Below are 23772 nucleotides of genomic sequence, written 5' to 3' on the forward strand. Positions count from 1 at the left end.
GGGATGGGACGGGTGCAGATGGAGGGGCTAGGAGGGGTGCAGATGGAGGGGCTGGGAGGGATGGAGGGGCTGTGAGGGGTGCAGACGGAGGGGCTGGGAGGGGTCCAGATGGAGGGGCTGGGACGGGTGCAGATGGATGGGCTGGGAGGGGGGGGTGCAGATGGAGGGGCTGGGAGGGTGCAGATGGAGGGTCTGGGAGGGGGGCTGGGAGGGTGCTGATGGAGGGGCGGGAGGGATGGAGGGCTGGGAGGGGTGCAGATGGAGGGTCTGGGAGGAGTGCAGATGGAGGAGATGGGAGGGGTGCAGATGGAGGGGCTGGGAGGGCTGGGAGGGGTGCAGATGGAGGGGCAGGGAGGGTGCAGATGGAGGGGCTGGGAGGGGTGCAGATGGAGGGGCGGGAGGGATGGAGGGCTGGGAGGGGTTCAGATGGAGGGTCTGGGAAGGGTGCAGATGGAGGAGCTGGGATGGGAGGGGTGCAGATGGAGGGGTAGGAGGGGTGCAGATGGAGGGGCTGGGAGGGATGGAGGGGCTGGGAGGGGTGCAGATGGAGGGGCTGGGAGGGATGGAGGGGCTGGGAGGGGAGCAGATGGAGGGGCTGGGAGAGTGCAGATGGAGGGGCTGGGAGAGTGCAGATGGAGGGGCTGGGATGGGAGGGGTGCAGATGGAGGGGTGCAGATGGAGGGGCTGGGAGGGGTCCAGATGGAGGGGCTGGGAGGGGTCCAGATGGAGGGGCTGGGACGGGTGCAGATGGAGGGGCTGGGAGGGGGGGTGCAGATGGAGGGGCTGGGAGGGTGCAGATGGAGGGTCTGGGAGGGGGGCTGGGAGGGTGCAGATGGAGGGGCTGGGAGGGGGTGCAGATGGAGGGGCTGGGAGGGTGCAGATGGAGTATCTGGGAAGGGGGCTGGGAGGGTGCAGATGGAGGGGCTGGGAGGGGGGTGCAGATGGAGGGGCTGGGAGGGTGCAGATGGAGGGGCTGGGAGGGGTGCAGATGGAGGGGCTGGGAGGGGTGCAGATGGAGGGTCTGGGAGGGATGGAGGGGCTGGGAGGGGTGCAGATGGAGGGTCTGGGAGGGGTGCAGATGGAGGGGCTGGGAGGGTGCAGATGGATGGGCTGGGAGGGGGGTGCAGATGGAGGGGCTGGGAGGGGTGCAGACGGAGGGGCTGGGAGGGGTGCAGATGGAGGGGCTGGGAGGTGAACATGAGGCTGCTGGGGTCTGTTGTGAGTGAAACAATCCACAGACCAGAGGTTGTACGACCTACATCCAAAGCAGATGAGCCCGCAACCCCTGGGACTAAAGTCTCCAAAGCCAGGCAGACACTGCCGTAACTGAAGACACGGCCACAAGAGGTAAACTCACTCATTTCAAACATAAACATCCTCGAGACAGCATTTAAAAGGAACTACTAGACAGCGAGCCGCTGTATGAGAATGCGCTCACGAGCGCAGTGTACGTCGCAGAGGACAGAAGATGTCATAAGGATCTGCACGATTCATGAAATATAAGTCCTTGAACTTGATAGGCATACCCACATAACGCTTTTCACCAACCCAAGTGGAGAACTCTTGTAGAGTTTGAGTTTGATCAAGTGCCTCATTATTATGCGCTACCAAAGATGACATTATTTCAACTACCGAAGAATTCACTAGATCAGACGTGTGTACAGAATCACTGGTGCTATCATTGCCTGTTTGTTTATCCTCTATGGATCCATAGCCTGACAAGGAGTCAGCATCCTTGGCTGCTAAAGTGTTCCTTGCTTGAACACTTGAGACTTTGATAAGATCCCTTTTACTCCACCAACCTTTATTCTTTAACAATACTGAACCCTTTGAAACTTTCTGAACTTGTGTAGGAGAGGAAAACTTAGAATGACCTTTCTTTACTCTGGAAGGAATCTTGACTAGTACCTAATTACCAATCATAAATTCAACATCCTTAACTTTGTGTTTTCTAATAAATAGTCCCGCCGAACGAATGTGCTTGTTCTGCACTGTAGTCTCAAGTTCAGAGAGATCTTCTAACCTGTTCCTGTTGAACTTCCTCATCCAATCTGGGCAAACAGAACACCTAGGAAATCTCTTACGTAAAAGAAGAAACGAGCAAACCCCGGTGGTACTATGAGGAGTAATGAAATATGACCATATTTTCTGTTGTAAGAAGGATTTGACTTCCAAACCACTTGCTAAAGCCGTTTGTACTCCTTCTTTGAGAAACCTGTTCTTGCGTTCCACCAAGCCATTTGCAGAAGGAGAAGATAGGTCCACTCTAATATGTGTGATTTGGTGTTTCTCAATAAATTCCTTCATTTTATGTTGTACAAAATGTGTGCCATTGTCAATAACTATCTCCTTATGTGCTCCTGGAATTGACAAATATTTGTTACAGAATGTAAAATAGATTCAGTGTCGGGGTGGATGTAAAACCAACCTGTACCCATTTAGGGAAGAATCCACCAGAAGCACATGTACCTTTTTGATATTGGAAGTGTTTCAAAAGGTCCAGCAAAACCTAATGCTACTTTTGTCCAAGCTTCCGCTGGCACTGGAGCATTGTAAAGAGGAGTATTAATTGGCTTCCAATGCTTATCGGAAATTATGCATGTAGTACATTCATCAACACATTTAGCCACCTGAGATTCCAACCCTGGCCACCAATAACATTGCTTCAGAGTTTTGCATGTGCTGCCAACTCCTAAATGTCCCTTATGTGCCTCTTAATAAAGATTTTTTCTTCAAGAAACCGGAGGAATGCAACGATCATCTTGCAATAATACACCATCTACTAAAGCTATCTCATCAGATAGCTGCACATATGGACACAAATCTCTCTTGGCCAGCCTTTCTCCTAAAACGTTTTAACTTCTACTGACATTTGATCTTCCTGTGTTGCTGTAGTCCAATCCTTAAATGATAAGGAACTTTCCTCTGAGCCTTCCCAATCTGCTTCATGGGTGACAGACAGCCTGGACAGTTAGCACCAACATTCCTCCCACCTGGAATATACTTAAGAATAAAATCAGACTTCTGCAATTTGGATAGTAGCCACACTAAACGAGAAGATGCTCTTCCAGATCCATTACCATTCAGAAGGTGAAGTAAAGGCTTGTGATCAGTAAAAATATCAAATCTTGCACCCCCAATAAAGTTTGTAAATCCTTCTACTGCCCGTGAACATGCTAATGCCTCTCGCTGAATGGGGCTGTAATGCGATTCAGCACTAGCGAGACATCCTGAAGCAAAGGCAACAGTGTCGGGACAGAACAGCTCCTAATCCTACCTGACTTGCATCTACAGTGACAACACATTTATTTCAGCAACAAAAGGTGACGACAATGGTGTAGACACAATCATATTCTTCAGCGTTGCAAACGTATCATTCGTGTCCTTAGACCAAAGGTATTTTGTCCCTTTTTTAAGTACATTTCTTAGTGGGTGTGCAATGTAAGCATAACCGTTCACAAACCTTGAGTTATTTTCACTTAAACCCAAAAAGTATCTAAGTGTATCCTTATCTCTGGGAGGTGCTGCATCCTGAATAGCTTTAATAAGAGAACATTTTGGATAAATACCTTCAGGACTAATGGAATGCCCCAAGTAATCAAAGTTTTGTACATTAAATGTGCACTTATCAGTGTGAAGGGTGATACCACATTCCCTAAATCTGTCAAATACCAAAGCTAGAATATTGTTATGTACAGATAGCGTATCAGCAAGTACTAGAACATTATCTTGAAAAGCCTGCGCCCCCAAAATACCATCCAATACATAGCCATCAACCTCTGAAAAACACCAGCTGCAGAAGCTAACACAAACGGTAACCTAGCAAATTTAAAAGATACAAAAGGAGAGACAAATGTGGTTACATCCTGTGAAATGTCATAAAGAGGAATTTGATGATAAGCAGATTTGTGGTCTAACAACGAAAAATACCTTGCAGTACCAATATTTGCTACCTCCCTTATATTGTATCATCCCAGTTATCTTGCCCTCCTTTATACGGTGTTATCATCCTGCTCTAATGCGTTCCTTATATGGTGTTATCATCCCTGGCTCTCATGCCCTCCTTATATGGTGTTATCATCCCAGTTCTCATGCCTTCCTCATATGGTGTTATCCTGCTCTCATGCCTTCCTTATATGGTGTTATCCTGCTCTCATGCCTTCCTTATATGGTGTTATCATCCCTGCTCTCATGCCCTCCTTATATGGTGTTATCATCCCAGTTCTCATGCCTTCCTCATATGGTGTTATCCTGCTCTCATGCCTTCCTTATATGGTGTTATCCTGCTCTCATGCCTTCCTTATATGGTGTTATCATCCCAGTTCTCATGCCTTCCTCATATGGTGTTATCCTGCTCTCATGCCCTCCTTATATGGTGTTATCCTGCTCTCATGCCTTCCTTATATGGTGTTATCATCCCAGTTCTCATGCCTTCCTCATATGGTGTTATCCTGCTCTCATGCCTTCCTTATATGGTGTTATCATCCCAGCTCTCATGCCTTCCTTATATGGTGTTATCATCCCAGTTCTCATGCCTTCCTTATATGGTGTTATCATCCCAGTTCTCATGCCTTCCTCACATGCCTTCCTCATATGGTGTTATCCTGCTCTCATGCCTTCCTTATATGGTGTTATCATCCCAGCTCTCATGCCTTCCTCATATGGTGTTATCCTGCTCTCATGCCTTCCTTATATGGTGTTATCATCCCAGCTCTCATGCCTTACTTATATGGTATAAGCCCTGCTTCCTTGTGTTGCTTGTGCCCCAGACACTTTGTTAGATGTGATGTGCCTGCATCATCTGCTGTACTCCAGCTGACTGTTAGACAGCCACCTAAGTTTTATCTTTGGTTCCTTCAGGGGCTGGTGGACCCTCAGCAGGAGCTCCTCAGACTCGCTCCTCGTCAGCAGAAGCTGGAGCGGCAGCTGTGGGAGCTGAGGGCGCGGATGGAGGCCGAAGGTTACAGTGAGAAGCACCCTCAGAGTGTCCAGGACGAGCACCGGCGGAAGGTTTGTGAAGCATCAAAGTGATTCCGGTCACCGTCAAGGAGACCTAATGTCTCCCCCCATCTTTTCCTACACGCCCTCCTGCTGGTCCAGTGTCTTACCTCACACTCTAATCACTGCACCTCAATCCTGACCATATTAACCTGTGATATACCTCTACCATGGCCACACACAGCTGGTGGTGTACCTCCCTGCTGTGATACCTCCTGCTGCAGTTGTGAGGCCAGACACAGCTGTTGAAGAGCCTCAGCCCACACAGAGCTGGTGATGGACCTCAGCCTTACAGAGCCTTCCGATAAAACGCTGTGGTCCATTGTATGTGGCCTCCACCATGGCCACACACAGCTGGTGGTGTACCTCCCGGCTGTAATACCTCCTGCTGCAGTTGTGAGGCCAGACACAGCTGTTGAAGAGCCTCAGCCCACACGGAGCTGGTGATGCACCTCAGCCTTACAGATCCTTCTGATAAAACGCTGTGGTCCACTGTATGTGGCCTCTACCATGGCCACACACAGCTGGTGGTGTACCTCCCTGCTGTAACACCACCTGCTGCAGTTGTGAGGCCCAGACACAGCTGTTGAAGAGCCTCAGCCCACACAGAGCTCAGCCTTACAGAGCCTTCTGATAAAACGCTGTGGGCCACCGTGTCCCTGCCCGGCATCACTTATGCTGCTCCACTGCTGGGTTGAGGCACCTCTGCCGCTGACTCATTCTCTTTACTGTTCCTTTCCAGATCATCGCCCTGGAGACAGAAGCTGCTCGTCTGGCAGAGGTGGCCCAGAGTTTCCAGAGGCTGTTGTCGGAAGGAGAGGAGACTGGAGTGTAGAGGACACTTGTTGCCGCCTTTCTGCATCAGCACAGACGGCCAGATGAGCGGCCCCTCAGGAGTCTGAAGCTGCAACGCTCTGTGATGGGGATCACAGCCAGATCTGGGTGGTTGGACACCATAAATGGACGCTCAGATCTGCCACACAGCAGAAGATTTTACGCTGACATCAGTGGCCTTCCCTGGGCCGAGCAGGACAACGGCTATAAAGTGAATGTAAAGGAAGCGGACGACCCTGGGCACCTGTCGAGCCAAGGACCTCCTCTCTCGAGTGAGATGTCTCCACCAAAGAGCCACCCACCTCCGTGTGGCTTGGAAGGTGGGGGTGGGCACTAATGGTGAAAGAGGCCTTTTGTGCAAGGGTGGAGGTGGTGTGTGGATGCCTGAGCAGCTGTCCATGCACAGCAAGGGTGCTTCTTTGCTTCACTGACTTGAACACCCGGCAGCTAAGCTGATTGTTTGAGAGAGGCAAACATTTCAGACTCTGTACTGCTAATGGAGGCTATTTTCTGCCGGCATCCTCTGTTGGACGCAGGGGAGGCTCGACGTTTGGGATTACAGGGACTTGGGAAGGTGAGGATGTGAGAACAAGGAGTACAAGCTAAGAACATGCATGAAATGATGTGAGTGAATAGGGATTTGACAGAAGCAACATTCACAGTCAGTCAGAAAATCTTTAATTGGCAATTGCCATAAAAGTACATAGAAATTCACATAACTTAATTTTTTTTAAAATAATTAAAAGGATAAGCAAAGTATCCATTCAAGGAACAGTTTGACAAGATAACTTGAAACAAAACAAGATTGAACTGCCAAAACAACCTAGGCTTATCTGTTTCGACTAGTGTTTCCAGGGATAAAAGAAAATTATAATAAAAACAAATTTACTACCCTTCAGAACTATGTACGTTCATGTCAATTCTTATAATACAAATCATTATCTAAAATTATAAAAACAAATAAAATATTATTTAAAAATATTAAAATTACCCAGAATATAATAACAGCCCTTCACTTAGTGAAAAATTGCAAATGCATTTCAGAACATATCTAATTGCGTAATAGGCTTATTATAGAGCGGTATCAAGAGATTAATACTGTTTCCTAATAGCGACAGCAGATCTCATAAAGTTTAATCCATAATAACAGATTTGAGTTTCTGACAGTTTTGGGACATATATCGGAGCATCCCTGTAATGTGTAAGCTTTGATTTACGAAGGAGGGGCGGTATAAAAGCATGTCTGGGAATAGCATACAGTGTACAGAAAAGAAACAAGTGAGAGGTACTCTGCTTGGATCTGGCGTCGCAAGGGCACGTGGCAGATCTTTTTGCCAGATACATTGTTTAGGGAAGGTCACCTTAAAGTGAATCAAATTCATTCTAAATGAGGTTAAAAGAGAGTATATTTTTGGGCTTGAAAACCATGTTAAGTAAGGTTCCATAGTGGATACAGTTACAATCTGAACATAAGGTTCAAAAGTCTTCAGTTTCAGGGCACTGTGGAATCTTATATTTGAGATATGCTCAGTATACCGTGATTTCAGCAACTCTTTTGCATTTATAGGCAGGGACTATGGGGCTGCAAACATGTTCCCAAGCCCCAGGGATTGGAAAGTTGATTGCAAATATCAAAGCCAAGGAATCCTATTTGATTGGTCCAGCTGTAGACATTCAATAATGCATTCTTGCACAAGACATGCCGCAGGATTCCTCCAGCATCTAATCCACAGCAGAAGTGGTGCAACAGAGATCGAATCCTCTATTAATCGTAAACCCACCTCCTCATGGCAGATGATATTTGCTACGCTCTTAGGCACCATCAGTAATCTGCAGGCGAGTTTGTTCTCAACACGTTGAAGTGTAGGTGCTTTCACATAGCCCCAAACGCCTGCCCCATATAGAGCTGCTGAAACGCACTTGGAGATCTAAAGAATTACGATCTGAGACAAACAAACAAAACAATTTGCGGGTGAAGCAAAATATCGCTTCTATATTCCTCTCCAATTGCTGGGTCTTAAAATTAGAATGGATGTCCCATAGCATGGAAGAGCTCACGTGCATGCCTAAATACCAAAAGTTTTTCACCTTGTTAATGGTATTTACTCCGATGGTGAATTGCTTGGACTTTGTATTTCGGGGGCCACATGTCATGACATATGTTTTGGAGTAGTTTACTTTCAAATCAAGGCCCTGCATGAAAGTTAAAAAAAAAGATCTAGCAAGCCTTGTAAACCATTTGCTGTACGGGCAGTTAGTACAGCATCATCTTCATATAATAAGACTGGGAGCAATCTTTGGCCCATCTTTGGTAGGTCCGTACCATATTTTGTTAGGAAATCATAGCCCATTTAGGTAAATCAGGAAAAGAAAAGGGGCTAAAATACAACCCTGTCTCCTCTGCTTGATGGAATCTGGGAGGTTCTCTCACCATTTGACCAAACTGGACTGAAACCTTTAGGTCCATATGTAGACGCTTTATTAGCTCCAAGAGGTTTGCATCAATCCCCAGGGTTCCCATAATTTGCCACAGCTTCCCTCTATTTACCAAGTCAAAAGCACTTGATAAATCAATGAATGCCATGTGAATGGATTCTTTTTTGGCAATTACATATTTACGAAGGATAAGGTGCAAATTTAATACTTGTTCCACCGTGCCTAGTCCGGGTTTAAAGCCATATTGAATTGGGGATAAAATCTGTGCCTCTGTCACCCAGTCCTCCAATCGTGATAAGATCACACTCCCCAAAATCTTGGCCGTAGAATCGATAAGAGAAATTGGTCTATAACAAGAGGGGTCTTGTCTATTACCCTTTTTAAATATGGGAATGATAATGGCCAGCTTCCATGAGGGAGGTATGTTGCTTTTTACAACACTTCTTAACACGTTTGTGACTAGGGGGCCCCAAAGATTGGGCATAGATTTAAAAATATCTACAGGGACTCCATCAGGGCCAGGAGCCTTTCCTGGTCTTGAACGATTTATGGCTCTAATGACCTCATGGAGATCGGCGGAAATGTCTAAGGTATTAGGATTAGGATCTACGGGGATCTGCTTGATATTTCTATCCTCCTTAATCAGAATATCATTTTCTGGGTGAAATACTCTCATGAAGTGCTTCATCCAGACGTCCTCTGGGATTGAGCAATCATCAGCTTTAGTGTTACAATTCGAGAAGTATGGGTGATTTACCATTTTCCAAAATGTTGAAGTATCCTTCATTTCAGTGGCTGCCAAGAGTTCTTCCCATGCTTTAGTCCTAATTTCCAATTTCCTCTCTTCCAGTGTTGCCTTATACGGGGCCCTTGCCATTTTAATTAAGTCACGGGAGGGAGGAATAGTTCTATGGGCTTCTTTTAATTTTTTATGGGCAGCTGTACATGCGGAATTAAACCATCGGTGCCCCACAGGGCTCAGAGGGGGCCTATCCATCACCAAGGCATCCGAGATAGCATAACTTAAATGTTCGTATTCTTGGACTATACGGTCATGGGCTAACTGCTGGGACAAGCAAGAGTTAGTAGAATCTAGCTTTGATCTTATAATTTCCTGGTTAAATGTGATTGGGTGTATTTTTTCCCATTTCAAACGTACGCCAATATTTTCTGGGAAAGTGGTATCTCTCCTCAGGTCCTTGTTCTTAAAGTCCTGTTTGGTGTTGTAAGCTAGTTCAATGCATAAGAGGTTATGATCACTGGCACAGTGAGATATAATCTTAAAATCAGAGATTAAATGAAAATCTGAAGAGCCAATAAGGATAAAATTAATAATACTCCCTTTCGAGTTCCCTGTAAATGTAGGGATTTTTTGGGTATTTATAGACGCTCTCTCTCCCTAGCATAGACCAGATCAAACTTACATAAAAAATAATTTAAAGCTTCACCTTCATTTGAATGGATAAAGTGAATTAACGACTCTCTGCCTTCACTTGGAACACTGCACAAATGTGGGGCTTCCTGGCAGCATAGGAGAGTATTGGGAGGCTGTGACCTAAAACAGTCCATTGTGCCCAGTGAGTCATGAACCTGACCCAGGCTGGTTTAACGAGGAATGCAGGGCGGCTACTAAGCAGCTCCCCAAAGATTGGCTACCTCACGAGGTGCGTATAAAAAATCCATTCATGCCAGAAAGCTGGCTGTCGAGCATGAAATGTGAGGCAATCTTGTAGCAGCTATGGCTGTAAAGGACTCCAGTGGTTTTTGGAAAATTGTCAACCGATCGAAAGTTTCTGAAGCCTTGACAGGTGGTCTGGGGGCAAACATTAGTGCTGAGCTCAGGGTTAACCACTATAAAGCGGTCTAATCCTATCCAGAACCCATATATTGTAGCTATGTAGAGCACCTTTGATTAGATTTGGTTTAACTGAGGGGAGCGAGGCAATTAGCGTCAGTCCTCCGAGGACGGCCTCCAGCCCTGACTGGGTCTCCCTGGATCTTTACAAGGAGAAAGTGGGGTGCTGGACGCCTGTTATTCCTAACGTGGCTAACAGCGCTGCTGCTAGTGGGCTCCGGGTCTCTTGGCCCACAGCTATGATGATTCCTGGATGTAGGCGAGACCCCAGTGCTGTAGATCAGTTTCTCGGTTGGAGTCCACAGTCAGTCATTGGGCGTGTTGTCCCCAGTAGGATTCAGAAGTGGGCCGGGCGTAATCAGGTGCATTCTCCCAAGCACTATGGGTTTAGAGAGGGACTCTGTACCATAGAGCAATGTCTCCATCTTTACCCAGTCATTGCCAAGGGGGGGGGGGTGCTTCTCTCCTCTGTGGACTTCAGCAGCACCTTCGACAGAGTTCACCACAGTAAGTTCTGAAAGAGTCTGGCCTAGTGTTTGACCAGGCTCGTTGTTTCTACGGGCCCTTCGCTGTGGGGCGAGTACCACTGTAAGGTGTAGCCGGGAGGCGAGTGAGCAGATTCCTTTAATTTGCAGCGAGGTGGTCACCAGGGCCGCGTCCTGGCTCCCACGGTGTCCCCTTGTCCGTAAGTGGTACAAGCGTGTGCAATCCTCAGGGAACGACCTGCTAAGCTCAGGCCCACCTTCGCGCCTGCTGTGCTTTAAGGACATTCTGCTCTTTCGATGCCCCGTACCCCCAAAGGTTTGAGGGCCCAGATTAAGAGATTAGTTGTTTTATGGATAATTTAGAATTGAAACGAATATCTCCAAACCTACATACATGATGTGTAACTGAAGAGCAGCCCAGGAAGGTTCCTTCTGGATCAAGGGTGGGCATGTGGGGCAGGTTACCAGCCTCCCCTACCTAGAAATTACGTTTAACTCCAAATGGTTGTGGATGCTGCGCGTCGCGAACCGATGTTTGATTCGTTCTCTTGGGGCCTGGTTCGATGTAGGCAACAGGCAGATCCAACCTCTCCTGGAGGTTGATATGTCAGAATGTTTACCTGTTCCAAGGTATGGTTCTGGAGTTGGGGTCACTGGGATGTTACTGGGGTACCCGCAGAGGATAATCTGTTCTCCAGCGTCTGCTCGGCCTTCCCCCCTTGATTCCACGCCTTCATTACACGAGGAACTGTGTTTGGCCCGTGCATCTGCTCCAGTGGGCCAAGAATCATGGTACTCTCAGACGCCAGGTTACCACAGATTGTATGAACCGCGAGAAGGGCACTGTCCTCCCCTGGTATGTGAAATCCACCTCCAAAGCCATGGGATGGCCAGAATGCTTACATCACCCACTGCTTGGCCAAAGCTGATACCCTCAAAGTTACAAAGCTCTTTATGTCAGTGTGACACCTAGAGACAAGAGGGGTTGGGGCATCATTCGAACATCATCATCTCGAGCCCTTCTTGACTTGGGTCCAGAGCCCTGGGAAGATCAGTCTTAGCCACACTGCGGCTGGGACGTCTAGGTCCAGTATGATCAAGCGCCCATCCTCGCCTGCCCTTGCGATGGGATCACCGCACAAACATTAGGACACGTTGTCTTCAGTTGTAAATATTATACATTGCAAACCAAAAGGTTTTCAAGAACCAGTTCTTAAGTTTTAGTTTCGACCAACGTAAGCCCGTCCTACTCATGCTCCCAAACCCCTTCTTCTGCTCTAATGTAGGAAAGTTTTTGAAGTCAGTTTTACGTAAACAAAATTTATTGACAGTCTGATATCTCCCTTTTTTATCATCCCGTATTTTAAGTGTATTCATGTTTTCTATAATTATTTCTGACCTTAATGCTTTTGTGATTGTTTTTTACACAATCAAATAAAGCCATTTATTGATTGATTGACTTATTGATCTGTGTACTGAGATGTTCACGAGTTGAAATAATCAATGAAGAAAAGAAATGTAAAACTTGAGTTACAAAAGCTCTAGGTGTGCTCTAAACTCGAATGGACGGTCCAACAGACAGGCAGAGTAGGATCCCGTAAACAAAGCGATGGGCTCCACCCTGAAGCCCGAGTTGTTTCTGCATGTGATGTCATTGGTACTCTCTTGCGTCCTTCTCCTCCTTCTTCCAGGCGATGACCTTAACCTCGACGTGGCTGCCGTCCTCAGCATCCGACACTTCTGCAACAAGGTCTGGAATTCGCTGAAGTTCACGCTGGCTGCCCTGGGGGAGGAGTTTTCACCAGTGCCCCTCGGGGAGGTGAGTTTTGTTGTTCAGATGCTTCTGGTAGGAATTATGACTCGTGGAAGAGCGCTCAAGATTTAATTTCCTGCCACTCCTGGGAGATTCAGGTCCCTACTAGAGACCAGGTGTATTCTGAAACCAGTTGAGGCTTTGCTGATCCCGCCACCTATTGGCCGGTGGATTGGGAGGATCTCTACTGAATATTACATCTCTCTAAGGTCTTGTTCATCTCAGCATCATTCAAAGAAATACATATTCATCCTGGCACTTCTCAGAGGCCAGCTTGGTTCTAGCACCTCTTGGACACCTTCTTTGTTTGAGCACCTCTAAAAAACCGTATAGATTTGAATGGCAGTTGGAGACCTCGTTTCTGGCACCTCTCAGAGGCCTCGTTTGTTTTATTCCTTTAAACTCCTTCTTTTTAGACACTTCTGTTGGTTTCAGCACCTCCCAGAGACCATCTGTGTCCTGGGTCTCCAAGCTTTATCCACTAATATTAGAACCATGAGGGCTCCATTGCAGACAGCGGCTTAGCAGAGGGTTGTTAGTGGTTGATTTATATTTCACCCTCTAGTGGCGGATTCGTCTCAAGAAATCGAAGCCGTTCTTCCTCAGCTTCTGCTGGTTTTTAAAGGCCCTCTCCTGTGTTCCAGGCCCTCCCCAGTGTTCCAGGCCCTCCCCAGTGTTCCAGGCCCTCTTCTCCTGTGTTCCAGGCCCTCTTCTCCTGTGTTCCAGGCCCTCTCCTGTGTTCTACGCCCTCTCCTGTGTTCTAGCCCCTCACCTGTGTTCCAGGCCCTCACCTGTGTTCTAGGCCCTCTCATGTGTTCCAGGCCCTCTTCTGTGTTCTAGGCCCTCTTCTGTGTTCTAGGCCCTCTTCTGTGTTCTAGGCCCTCTTCTGTGTTCTACGCCCTCTCCTGTGTTCCAGGCCCTCTCCTGTGTTCCAGGCCCTCTCCTGTGTTCCAGGCCCTCTCCTGTGTTCTACGCCCTCTCCTGTGTTCTAGCCCCTCACCTGTGTTCCAGGCCCTCACCTGTGTTCTAGGCCCTCTCATGTGTTCCAGGCCCTCTTCTGTGTTCTAGGCCCTCTTCTGTGTTCTAGGCCCTCTTCTGTGTTCTAGGCCCTCTTCTGTGTTCTACGCCCTCTCCTGTGTTCCAGGCCCTCTCCTGTGTTCCAGGCCCTCTCCTGTGTTCCAGGCCCTCTCCTGTGTTCCAGGCCCTCTCCTGTGTTCTAGCCCCTCGCCTGTGTTCTAGCCCCTCACCTGTGTTCTAGGCTCTCACCTGTGTTCTAGGCCCTCACCTGTGTTCTAGTTCTAGGCCCTCTCCTGTGTTCTAGTCTCTCACCTGTGTTCCAGGCCCTCACCTGTGTTCTAGTTCTAGGCCCTCTCCTGTATTCGAGGCACTTTCCTCTGTTTGAGGCCCTCTCATGTGTTTGAGGCCCTCTCCTGTGTTCCAGGCCCTCTCCTGTGTTCTAGCCCATCTTCTGTGTTCTAGCCCATCTTCTGTGTTCTAGCCCATCTTCTGTGTTCTAGCCCCTCTTCTGTGTTCCTGGCCCTCTCCTGTGTTCCAGGCCCTCTCCTGTGTTCCAGGCCCTCTCCTGTGTTCCAGGCCCTCTCCTGTGTTCTAGCCCCTCGCCTGTGTTCTAGGCTCTCACCTGTGTTCTAGGCCCTCACCTGTGTTCTAGTTCTAGGCCCTCTTCTGTGTTCCAGGCCCTCTTCTGTGTTCCAGGCCCTCTTCTGTGTTCCAGGCCCTCTCCTGTGTTCCAGGCCCTCTCCTGTATTCGAGGCCCTCTCCTCTGTTTGAGGCCCTCTCCTCTGTTTGAGGTCCTCTCATGTGCTCCAGGCCCTCTCCTGTGTTCCAGGCCCTCTCCTGTGTTCTAGCCCCTCTTCTGTGTTCTAGGCCCTTTTCTGTGTTCTAGGCCCTTTTCTGTGTTCTAGGCCCTTTTCTGTGTTCTAGGCCCTCTTCTGTGTTCTACGCCCTCTTCTGTGTTCTACGCCCTCTCCTGTGTTCCAGGACCTCTCCGGTGTTCCAGGCCCTCTCCTGTGTTCCAGGCCCTCTCCTGTGTTCCAGGCCCTCTCCTGTGTTCTAGCCCCTCGCCTGTGTTCTAGCCCCTCACCTGTGTTCTAGGCTCTCACCTGTGTTCTAGTTCTAGGCCCTCTTCTGTGTTCGAGGCCCTCTCCTGTGTTCCAGGCCCTCTCCTGTGTTCCAGGCCCTCTCCTGTGTTCTAGCCCCTCGCCTGTGTTCTAGCCCCTCGCCTGTGTTCTAGCCCCTCACCTGTGTTCTAGGCTCTCACCTGTGTTCTAGTTCTAGGCCCTCTTCTGTGTTGGAGGCCCTCTTCTGTGTTCCAGGCCCTCTTCTGTGTTCCAGGCCCTCTTCTGTGTTCCAGGCCCTCACCTGTGTTCCATGCCCTTTTCTGTGTTCTAGGCCCTCTTATGTGTTCTAGGCCATCTCCTGTGTTCCAAGCCCTCTCCTGTTATAGGCCCTCACCTATTTATCTTGCCTGTAACTTGCTGAGCAGGCATTTAACAGCCAGTATAGTTCTCAGCAGCAGGCTCAACTGCCTTCCTAGGTGATTTCTGTTTCTTGTTTAAGAAGCTCCCTGCCATGTGTTGAGGAAAAATCAAGAAAGTTGATATCTGGAAGGTTCTCAGACTCGCATTATCTTGTTACTCAGTGGAGGAAGAGTGTTATTCCGGCACCTCGTATTGATTTTTGTGCTCTAGGGTATCAGGTTGGTTCCAGCACCTCCCTGAGGTATTGTTACTTCTTGGTACTCTCTTATGTTATATCATTTACACACCTTTCGTATGCCACGTTGGTTCTAGGTCCCCTTGAAGCCACATGTTGGTTCTAACACATTTTGGAGGCCATGTTAGTGCCTATACCTCTGGGAGGCCATGTTGGATCCAATACCTCTGGGAGGCCATGTTGGTTCCAATACCCCTGGGAGGCCACGCTGGTTCCACTACCCCTGGGAGGCCACGCTGGTTCCAGTACCTCTGGGAGGCCATGTTGGTTCCAGTACCTCTGGGAGGCCATGTTGGTTCCAGTACCTCTGGGAGGCCATGTTGGTTAATACCCCTGGGAGGCCACGTTGGTTCCAATACCTCTGGGAGGCCACGCTGGTTCCAATACCTGGGGAGGCCATGTTGATTCCACTACCTCTGGGAGGCCACGCTGGTTCCAATACCTGGGGAGGCCATGTTGGATCAAATACCTCTGGGAGGCTATGGGGAGGCCATGTTGGATCCAATACCCCTGGGAGGCCATGTTGGTTCCAATACCCCTGGGAGGCCATGTTGGTTCCAGTACCTCTGGGAGGCCATGTTGGTTTCAGTACCTCTGGGAGGCCATGTTGGATCAAATACCTCTGGGAGGCTATGGGGAGGCCATGTTGGATCCAATACCCCTGGGAGGCCATGTTGGTTCCAATACCTCTGGGAGGCCATGTTGGTTCCAATACCTCTGGGAGGCCATGTTGGTTCCAATACCTCTGGGAGGCCATGTTGGTTCCACTACCCCTGGGAGGCCACGTTGGTTCCACTACCCCTGGGAGGCCACGCTGGTTCCAATACCTGGGGAGGCCATGTTTATTCCACTACCTCTGGGAGGCCACGCTGGTTCCAATACCTGGGGAGGCCATGTTGATTCCAATACCTCTGGGAGGCCATGTTGGATCCAATACCTCTGGGAGGCCATGTTGGATCCAATACCTCGGGGAGGCCATGTTGGATCAAATACCTCTGGGAGGCTATGGGGAGGCCATGTTGGATCCAATACCCCTGGGAGGCCATGTTGGTTCGAATACCTCTGGGAGGCCATGTTGGTTCCAATACCCCTGGGAGGCCATGTTGGTTCCAATACCCCTGGGAGGCCATGTTGGTTCCAATACCTCTGGGAGGCCATGTTGGTTTCAGTACCTCTGGGAGGCCATGTTGGTTCGAATACCTCTGGGAGGCCATGTTGGTTCCAATACCTTGGGAGGCCATGTTGGTTGCAATACCTTGGAGGCCATGTTGGTTCCACCTCAGTTTGATGTGAGTGGAATGTCTGTCACTTTTCATAGTTGGTGGTCTCCGCTCCTACAGACCGTGCACCCTTGCCGATGCCACGATTATTCCTTGGTTTAACATCGACCCCCTAACAATGTACCTCCGTTTCCCTCCCGTGGCAGCTGTCTCCGACCTCTCCCATGGATGTCTGGATCTGCAGCCGCCTCTCGCAGACAGTCAGTGACTGCGGCCGTCACTTCGCAGACTACGAGCTTCACTCAGTCACCTCAGCCATTCACGGCTTCTGGCTGCAGAACTTCTGTGATGTTTACTTGGTGAGCGAGGGGCGGACACGATGCTGGAGGTCTCATATGAGAGCGCACGTGCCGTCTCTTCCTTCTTGTTTGCGCTCTTTCCCCTGCGTGTCCAGTGTGTTTTACCTCACTCCCTGCTTGTCTGTCTACTCACTCTCTCTTTGTCGGGGTTCTCTTTGTTTGCAACAGCTCTCACACTCTTTTCTTTTTTGTTTTTATACCAGTTTTGCTATTTCTTATTTGTTCTGTCATCTGTGTGCTGCATTTCCCTCTCCACCCTTCTGTCCTTATTTGCACTCTGTCCCTTGACCTCTCTTTTCCATTGTTTTATCTCCCACTCTCCTTCCTCTTTCTTTCTCTCTCTGTAGTCTTCTCATCCAATGCCTTTACTCACTTGCCTCCTCCGATTTCCTCTCCTCCTCCTATTTCATGTCTTCTCCCTGGAAGGAACATTCTGGACAACATTAGAATTGGATTTAAAGCGCATTTCTGTCCAGTAGTGCATTAACAGCGCCCATAGAATGCGGTACAGATGCCACTGAGGGACAAAGCCGGTAGGTTAATGTGATATGATGGAGCACAAGCTGCGCAAAGGTTACACAAGAGACAAACTGACCCCGACTAACCCAAGAGTGTTTGCCTGTTTCCGGGATGGAAAAGCCTCGCCCGGTAACCGCTGCAGGGGTTCTCGTCGGTCTACGGTTTCATTTGCACGGATGGTCCACTTGTCAGAATGAGCTCCCACCAGTAGCGCCTTGAGGGGATCTTTTCAGCAAACACGTTTTGATAACTAGTGGACAGAATCACTTGGTACTCTAATATTTTTCCTTGAGGTTGTCTTTTGTAAGATTAAAATGATAGGAAGGTTGAGTGTTTGGGCTCATAATGTGTCCAGCATCCACTGGTCAGCATGTTTCGGCCCATGCAGAGGCCCGCGCAGGGTCCAGGGGCTTCTCCTGGTTCCAGACCCCTCGGGAGCCAGTGAGATGCAGCTTGTGTGGGGAGCTGTGGCGGGGCACAAGCATTCAGGGCACAGGCCAAGAAATCAGAGTCTGGCGGACACACTGAACCGGTCACTGATGGCCACCCTGCGGTCCCTGGAATATTGGCCTCATGGAGGGCACCTTCCAGAGGGTAACAAGCCGATGACGTAGCCTTGCAGATGAGTGCCACCTCTTGGAGAATGTGTGACCAAAGGAGGTACCATAGCTGTCCATCCATGGGGAATATTCATGCTGTGGAAGAGCTGGGTAGGAACATTTCTGCCACTATCTTTCCATCCATAGGGAGCTCAGAAGCTCAGACACACGTCAGTGGCTCTCATTCTTGGTGCGGGACCCTGGTGCTCCGTGCTTCTGGAAATGTTGGTCCCTCCGTACGAGAAGCTGCCCATCAAGGCAGACCTTTTAACCAAGCTTCCAGGACAGCGTGGAAGTCCAAGCGTCAGGGCGATAAACCTGGTGGGTTGGCATCTTAGGTCATAGAGTTTGGATATATTCATTCACCTGTTGAGTGTGCGCTCACACCGAAGGAGGCATGCGGCCTGCTACACATGCGTGCTGTGCAGGAAAGTGGGGGAGCTCTCTTCATTATCAGATAAACAAAGCTCCTTCAGGCAAGACCCCCTCTACCCCTTGGTGCCCCTCGAGGAGGCAGGGTTGGCACACACATGTATCACGCGCAGCAGCACTGGTTTCCAGCACGTCACACAGACAATACACTTCTGTTTAAAACTCCGGTCATTGAAGGTTTCATGAAGGAGCTTAGGAATAATCACTCCAAGAACAGCTCCTGTTCCCACGTGGGACCTTAATGCTGTGCTTCCGAGACTTCTGGGCCTCCCTTTGAGCCACAAGGTTGTGCAATACTTCTCCTGGAAGGTCGCATCCCTCCGGGCAGTCACTTCGAAGAGTCCTTTAGCGGTAGAAGAACCTTTCACTCCGGTACACAGGGGTAGGTAGAGCAGGACATTTCACTCGGGAACACAGTGGTAGATAGAGCAGGACCTTTCACTCGGGTACACGGGTAGATAGAAAATAACCTTTCACTCAGGTACACAGGGACAGATAAAGAAGAACCTTTCACTCAGGTACACAGGGATAGAGAATAACCTTTCACTCAGATACACAGGGATAGAGAAGAACCTTTCACTCAGGTACACAGAGGTAGATAGAGAAGAACCTTTCACTCAGGTGCACAGGGATAGATAGAGAAGAACCTTTCACTCAGGTACACATGGATAGATAGCGAAGAACCTTTCACTCAGGTACACAGGGCTAGATAGAGAAGAACCTTTCACTTGGGTACACAGGGGTAGATGGAAAAGAACCTTTCACTCAGGTACACAGGGACAGATAAAGAATAACCTTTCACTCAGGTACACAGGGATAGAGAATAACCTTTCACTCAGATACACAGGGATAGAGAATAACCTTTCACTCAGGTACACAGGGGTAGATAGAGAAGAACCTTTCACTCAGGTGCACAGGGGTAGATAGAGAAGAACCTTTCACACAGGTGCACAGGGATTGATAGTCACTCAGGTACACAGGGTAGATAGAAAAGAACCTTTCACTCAGGTACACAGGGATAGATAGAGAAGAACCTTTCACTCAGGTACACAGTGGTAGATAGCGAAGAACCTTTCACTCAGGTACACAGGGGTAGATAGAGAAGAACCTTTCACTCAGGTGCACAGGGATAGATAGTCACTCAGGTGCACAGGGATAGATAGAGAAGAACCTTTCACTCAGGTACACAGTAGTAGATAACGAAGAACCTTTCACTCAGGTACACAGGGGTAGATAGAGAAGAACCTTTCACTCAGGTACACAGGGACAGATGGAGAATAACCTTTCACTCAGGTACACAGGGATAGAGAAGAACCTTTCACTCGGGTACACAGGGGTAGATAGAGAAGAACCTTTCACTCAGGTGCACAGGGATAGATAGAGAAGAACATTTCACCCAGGTACACAGGGGTAGATAGCGAAGAACCTTTCACTCAGGTACACAGGGGTAGATAGAGAAGAACCTTTCACTCAGGTACACAGGGCTAGATAGAGAAGAACCTTTCACTCAGGTACACAGGGATAGATAGAGAAGTAGATAGAGAAGAACATTTCACTCAGGTACACAGGGCTAGATAGAGAAGAACCTTTCACTCAGGTACACAGGGTTAGATAGAGAAGAACCTTTCACTCAGGTACACAGGGGTAGATGGAGAAGAACCTTTCACTCATGTACACAGGGATAGATAGAGAAGAACCTTTCACTCAGGTACACAGGGGTAGATGGAGAAGAACCTTTCATTCAGGTGCACAGGGATAGATAGTCACTCAGGTACACAGGGGTAGATGGAGAAGAACCTTTCACGCAGGTATACAGAGATAGATGGAGAAGAACCTTTCACTCAGGTACACAGGGGTAGATAGAAAATAACATTTCACTCAGGTGCACAGGGATAGTCACTCAGGTGCACAGGGATAGATAGAGAAGAACCTTTCACTCAGGTACACAGGGATAGATAGTGAAGAACCTTTCACTCAGGTACACAGGGCTAGATAGAGAAGAACCTTTCACTCAGGTGCACAGGGGTAGATAGAAAAGAACCTTTCACTCAGGTGCACAGGGATAGTCACTCAGGTACACAGGGATGGATAGAGAAGAACCTTTCACTCAGTTACACAGGGATAGATAGTGAAGAACCTTTCACGCAGGTACACAGGGCTAGATAGAGAAGAACCTTTCACTCAGGTGCACAGGGGTAGATAGAGCAGAACCTTTCACTCTGGTACACAGGGGTAGATAGAGAAGAACCTTTCACTCAGGTGTACAGCGGTAGATAGAGAACAACCTTTCACTCAGGTACACAGGGGTAGAAAGAGAAGAACCTTTCACTCAGGTATACAGCGGTAGATAGAGAAGAACCTTTCACTCAGGTACACAGGGCTAGATGGAGAAGAACCTTTCACTCAGGTATACAGAGATAGATAGAGAAGAACCTTTCACTCAGGTACACAGGGGTAGATAGCGAAGAACCTTTCGCTCAGGTACACAGGGGTAGATAGAGAAGAACCTTTCACTCAGGTGCACAGGGATAGATAGTCCCTCAGGTGCACAGGGATAGATAGAGAAGAACCTTTCACTCGGGTACAGAGGGCTAGATAGAGAAGAACCTTTCACTCAGGTACACAGGGGTAGATAGAGAAGAACCTTTCACTTGGGTACACAGGGGTAGATAGAAAAGAACCTTTCACTCAGGTACAGAGGGACAGATAAAGAATAACCTTTCACTCAGGTACACAGGGATAGAGAATAACCTTTCACTCAGATACACAGGGATAGAGAAGAACCTTTCACTCAGGTACACAGGGGTAGATAGAGAAGAACCTTTCACTCAGGTGCACAGGGGTAGATAGAGAAGAACCTTTCACTCAGGTGCACAGGGATTGATGGTCACTCAGGTACACAGGGTAGATAGAAAAGAACCTTTCACTCAGATACACAGGGATAGATAGAGAAGAACCTTTCACTCAGGTACACAGTGGTAGATAGCGAAGAACCTTTCACTCAGGTACACAGGGGTAGATAGAGAAGAACATTTCACTCAGGTACACAGGGGTAGATAGAGAAGAACCTTTCACTCAGGTACACAGGGACAGATGGAGAATAACCTTTCACTCAGGTACACAGGGATAGAGAATCACCGTTCATTCAGATACACAGGGATAGAGAAGAACCTTTCACTCAGGTACACAGGGGTAGATAGAGAAGAACCTTTTACTCAGGTGCACAGGGATAGATAGAGAAGAACATTTCACCCAGGTACACAGGGGTAGATAGCGAAGAACCTTTCACTCAGGTACACAGGGGTAGGTAGAGAAGAACCTTTCACTCAGGTACACAGGGCTAGATAGAGAAGAACCTTTCACTCAGGTACACAGGGATAGATAGAGAAGTAGATAGAGAAGAACATTTCACTCAGGTACACAGGGCTAGATAGAGAAGAACCTTTCACTCAGGTACACAGGGTTAGATAGAGAAGAACCTTTCACTCAGGTACACAGGGGTAGATGGAGAAGAACCTTTCACTCATGTACACAGGGATAGATAGAGAAGAACCTTTCACTCAGGTACACAGGGGTAGATGGAGAAGAACCTTTCATTCAGGTGCACAGGGATAGATAGTCACTCAGGTACACAGGGGTAGATGGAGAAGAACCTTTCACGCAGGTATACAGAGATAGATAGAGAAGAACCTTTCACTCCGGTACACAGGGGTAGATAGAAAAGAACCTTTCACTCAGGTGCACAGGGATAGTCACTCAGGTGCACAGGGATAGATAGCGAAGAACCTTTCACTCAGGTACACAGGGCTAGATAGAGAAGAACCTTTCACTCAGGTGCACAGGGGTAGATAGAAAAGAACCTTTCACTCAGGTGCACAGGGATAGTCACTCAGGTACACAGGGATAGATAGAGAAGAACCTTTCACTCAGGTACACAGGGATAGATAGCGAAGAACCTTTCACTCAGGTACACAGGGCTAGATAGAGAAGAACCTTTCACTCAGGTGCACAGGGGTAGCTAGAGCAGAACCTTTCACTCTGGTACACAGGGGTAGATAGAGAAGAACCTTTCACTCAGGTGTACAGCGGTAGATAGAGAACAACCTTTCACTCAGGTACACAGGGGTAGTAAGAGAGGAACCTTTCACTCAGGTATACAGCGGTAGATAGAGAAGAACCTTTCACTCAGGTACACAGGGGTAGTAAGAGAAGAACCTTTCACTCAGGTATACAGCGGTAGATAGAGAATAACCTTTCACTCAGATACACAGGGATAGAGAAGAACCTTTCACTCAGGTACACAGGGGTAGATAGAGAAGAACCTTTCACTCAGGTGCACAGGGGTAGATAGAGAAGAACCTTTCACTCAGGTGCACAGGGATTGATAGTCACTCAGGTACACAGGGTAGATAGAAAAGAACCTTTCACTCAGGTACACAGGGATAGATAGAGAAGAACCTTTCACTCAGGTACACAGGGATAGATAGAGAAGAACCTTTCACTCAGGTACACAGTGGTAGATAGCGAAGAACCTTTCACTCAGGTACACAGGGGTAGATAGAGAAGAACCTTTCACTCAGGTGCACAGGGATAGATAGTCACTCAGTGCACAGGGATAGAGAAGAACCTTTCACTCAGGTACACAGTAGTAGATAGCGAAGAACCTTTCACTCAGGTACACAGGGGTAGATAGAGAAGAACCTTTCACTCAGGTACACAGGGACAGATGGAGAATAACCTTTCACTCAGGTACACAGGGATAGAGAATAACCGTTTACTCAGATACACAGGGATAGAGAAGAACCTTTCACTCAGGTACACAGGGGTAGATCGAGAAGAACCTTTCACTCAGGTGCACAGGGATAGATAGAGAAGAACATTTCACCCAGGTACACGGGTAGATAGCGAAGAACCTTTCACTCAGGTACACAGGGGTAGATAGAGAAGAACTTTTCACTCAGGTACACAGGGCTAGATAGAGAAGAACCTTTCACTCAGGTACACACGGATAGATAGAGAAGTAGATAGAGAAGAACATTTCACTCAGGTACACAGGGCTAGATAGAGAAGAACCTTTCACTCAGGTACACAGGGTTAGATAGAGAAGAACCTTTCACTCAGGTACACAGGGGTAGATGGAGAAGAACCTTTCACTCATGTACACAGGGATAGATAGAGAAGAACCTTTCACTCAGGTACACAGGGGTAGATGGAGAAGAACCTTTCATTCAGGTGCACAGGGATAGATAGTCACTCAGGTACACAGGGGTAGATGGAGAAGAACCTTTCACGCAGGTATACAGAGATAGATGGAGAAGAACCTTTCACTCAGGTACACAGGGGTAGATAGAAAAGAACCTTTCACTCAGGTGCACAGGGATAGTCACTCAGGTGCACAGGGATAGATAGAGAAGAACCTTTCACTCAGGTACACAGGGATAGATAGAGAAGAACCTTTCACTCAGGTGCACAGGGGTAGATAGAAAAGA

The 23772-nt window shown here is 48.3% G+C and overlaps 2 protein-coding genes across 4 annotated transcripts in view; both read left to right on the top strand.

Moving 5' to 3' along the window:
* VARS2 (valyl-tRNA synthetase 2, mitochondrial) overlaps positions 1 to 6733 on the top strand; it is a 140570-nt gene extending 133837 nt beyond the window's left edge. For all 3 annotated transcript variants that reach the window (XM_069241939.1, XM_069241942.1, XM_069241941.1), the window contains 2 exons: positions 4861 to 5010; positions 5741 to 6733. In XM_069241939.1, the coding sequence (XP_069098040.1) occupies positions 4861 to 5010; positions 5741 to 5833 (243 nt within the window). In that variant the 3' untranslated portion in view covers positions 5834 to 6733. The remainder of the gene's footprint in view (positions 1 to 4860; positions 5011 to 5740) is intronic.
* Positions 6734 to 11109: 4376 nt separating this feature from the next.
* The window catches only part of LOC138301827 (valine--tRNA ligase, mitochondrial-like), a 33100-nt gene continuing 20437 nt past the window's right edge, over positions 11110 to 23772 (top strand). Inside the window, exons 1-3 of the mRNA XM_069242324.1 lie at positions 11110 to 11173; positions 12300 to 12427; positions 16581 to 16733. Coding sequence (XP_069098425.1) covers positions 11110 to 11173; positions 12300 to 12427; positions 16581 to 16733 — 345 coding nt within the window. The remainder of the gene's footprint in view (positions 11174 to 12299; positions 12428 to 16580; positions 16734 to 23772) is intronic.

Source organism: Pleurodeles waltl, chromosome 6 (genome assembly GCF_031143425.1).
Source record: "Pleurodeles waltl isolate 20211129_DDA chromosome 6, aPleWal1.hap1.20221129, whole genome shotgun sequence".
NCBI classification, from domain to species: Eukaryota; Metazoa; Chordata; class Amphibia; order Caudata; family Salamandridae; genus Pleurodeles; species Pleurodeles waltl.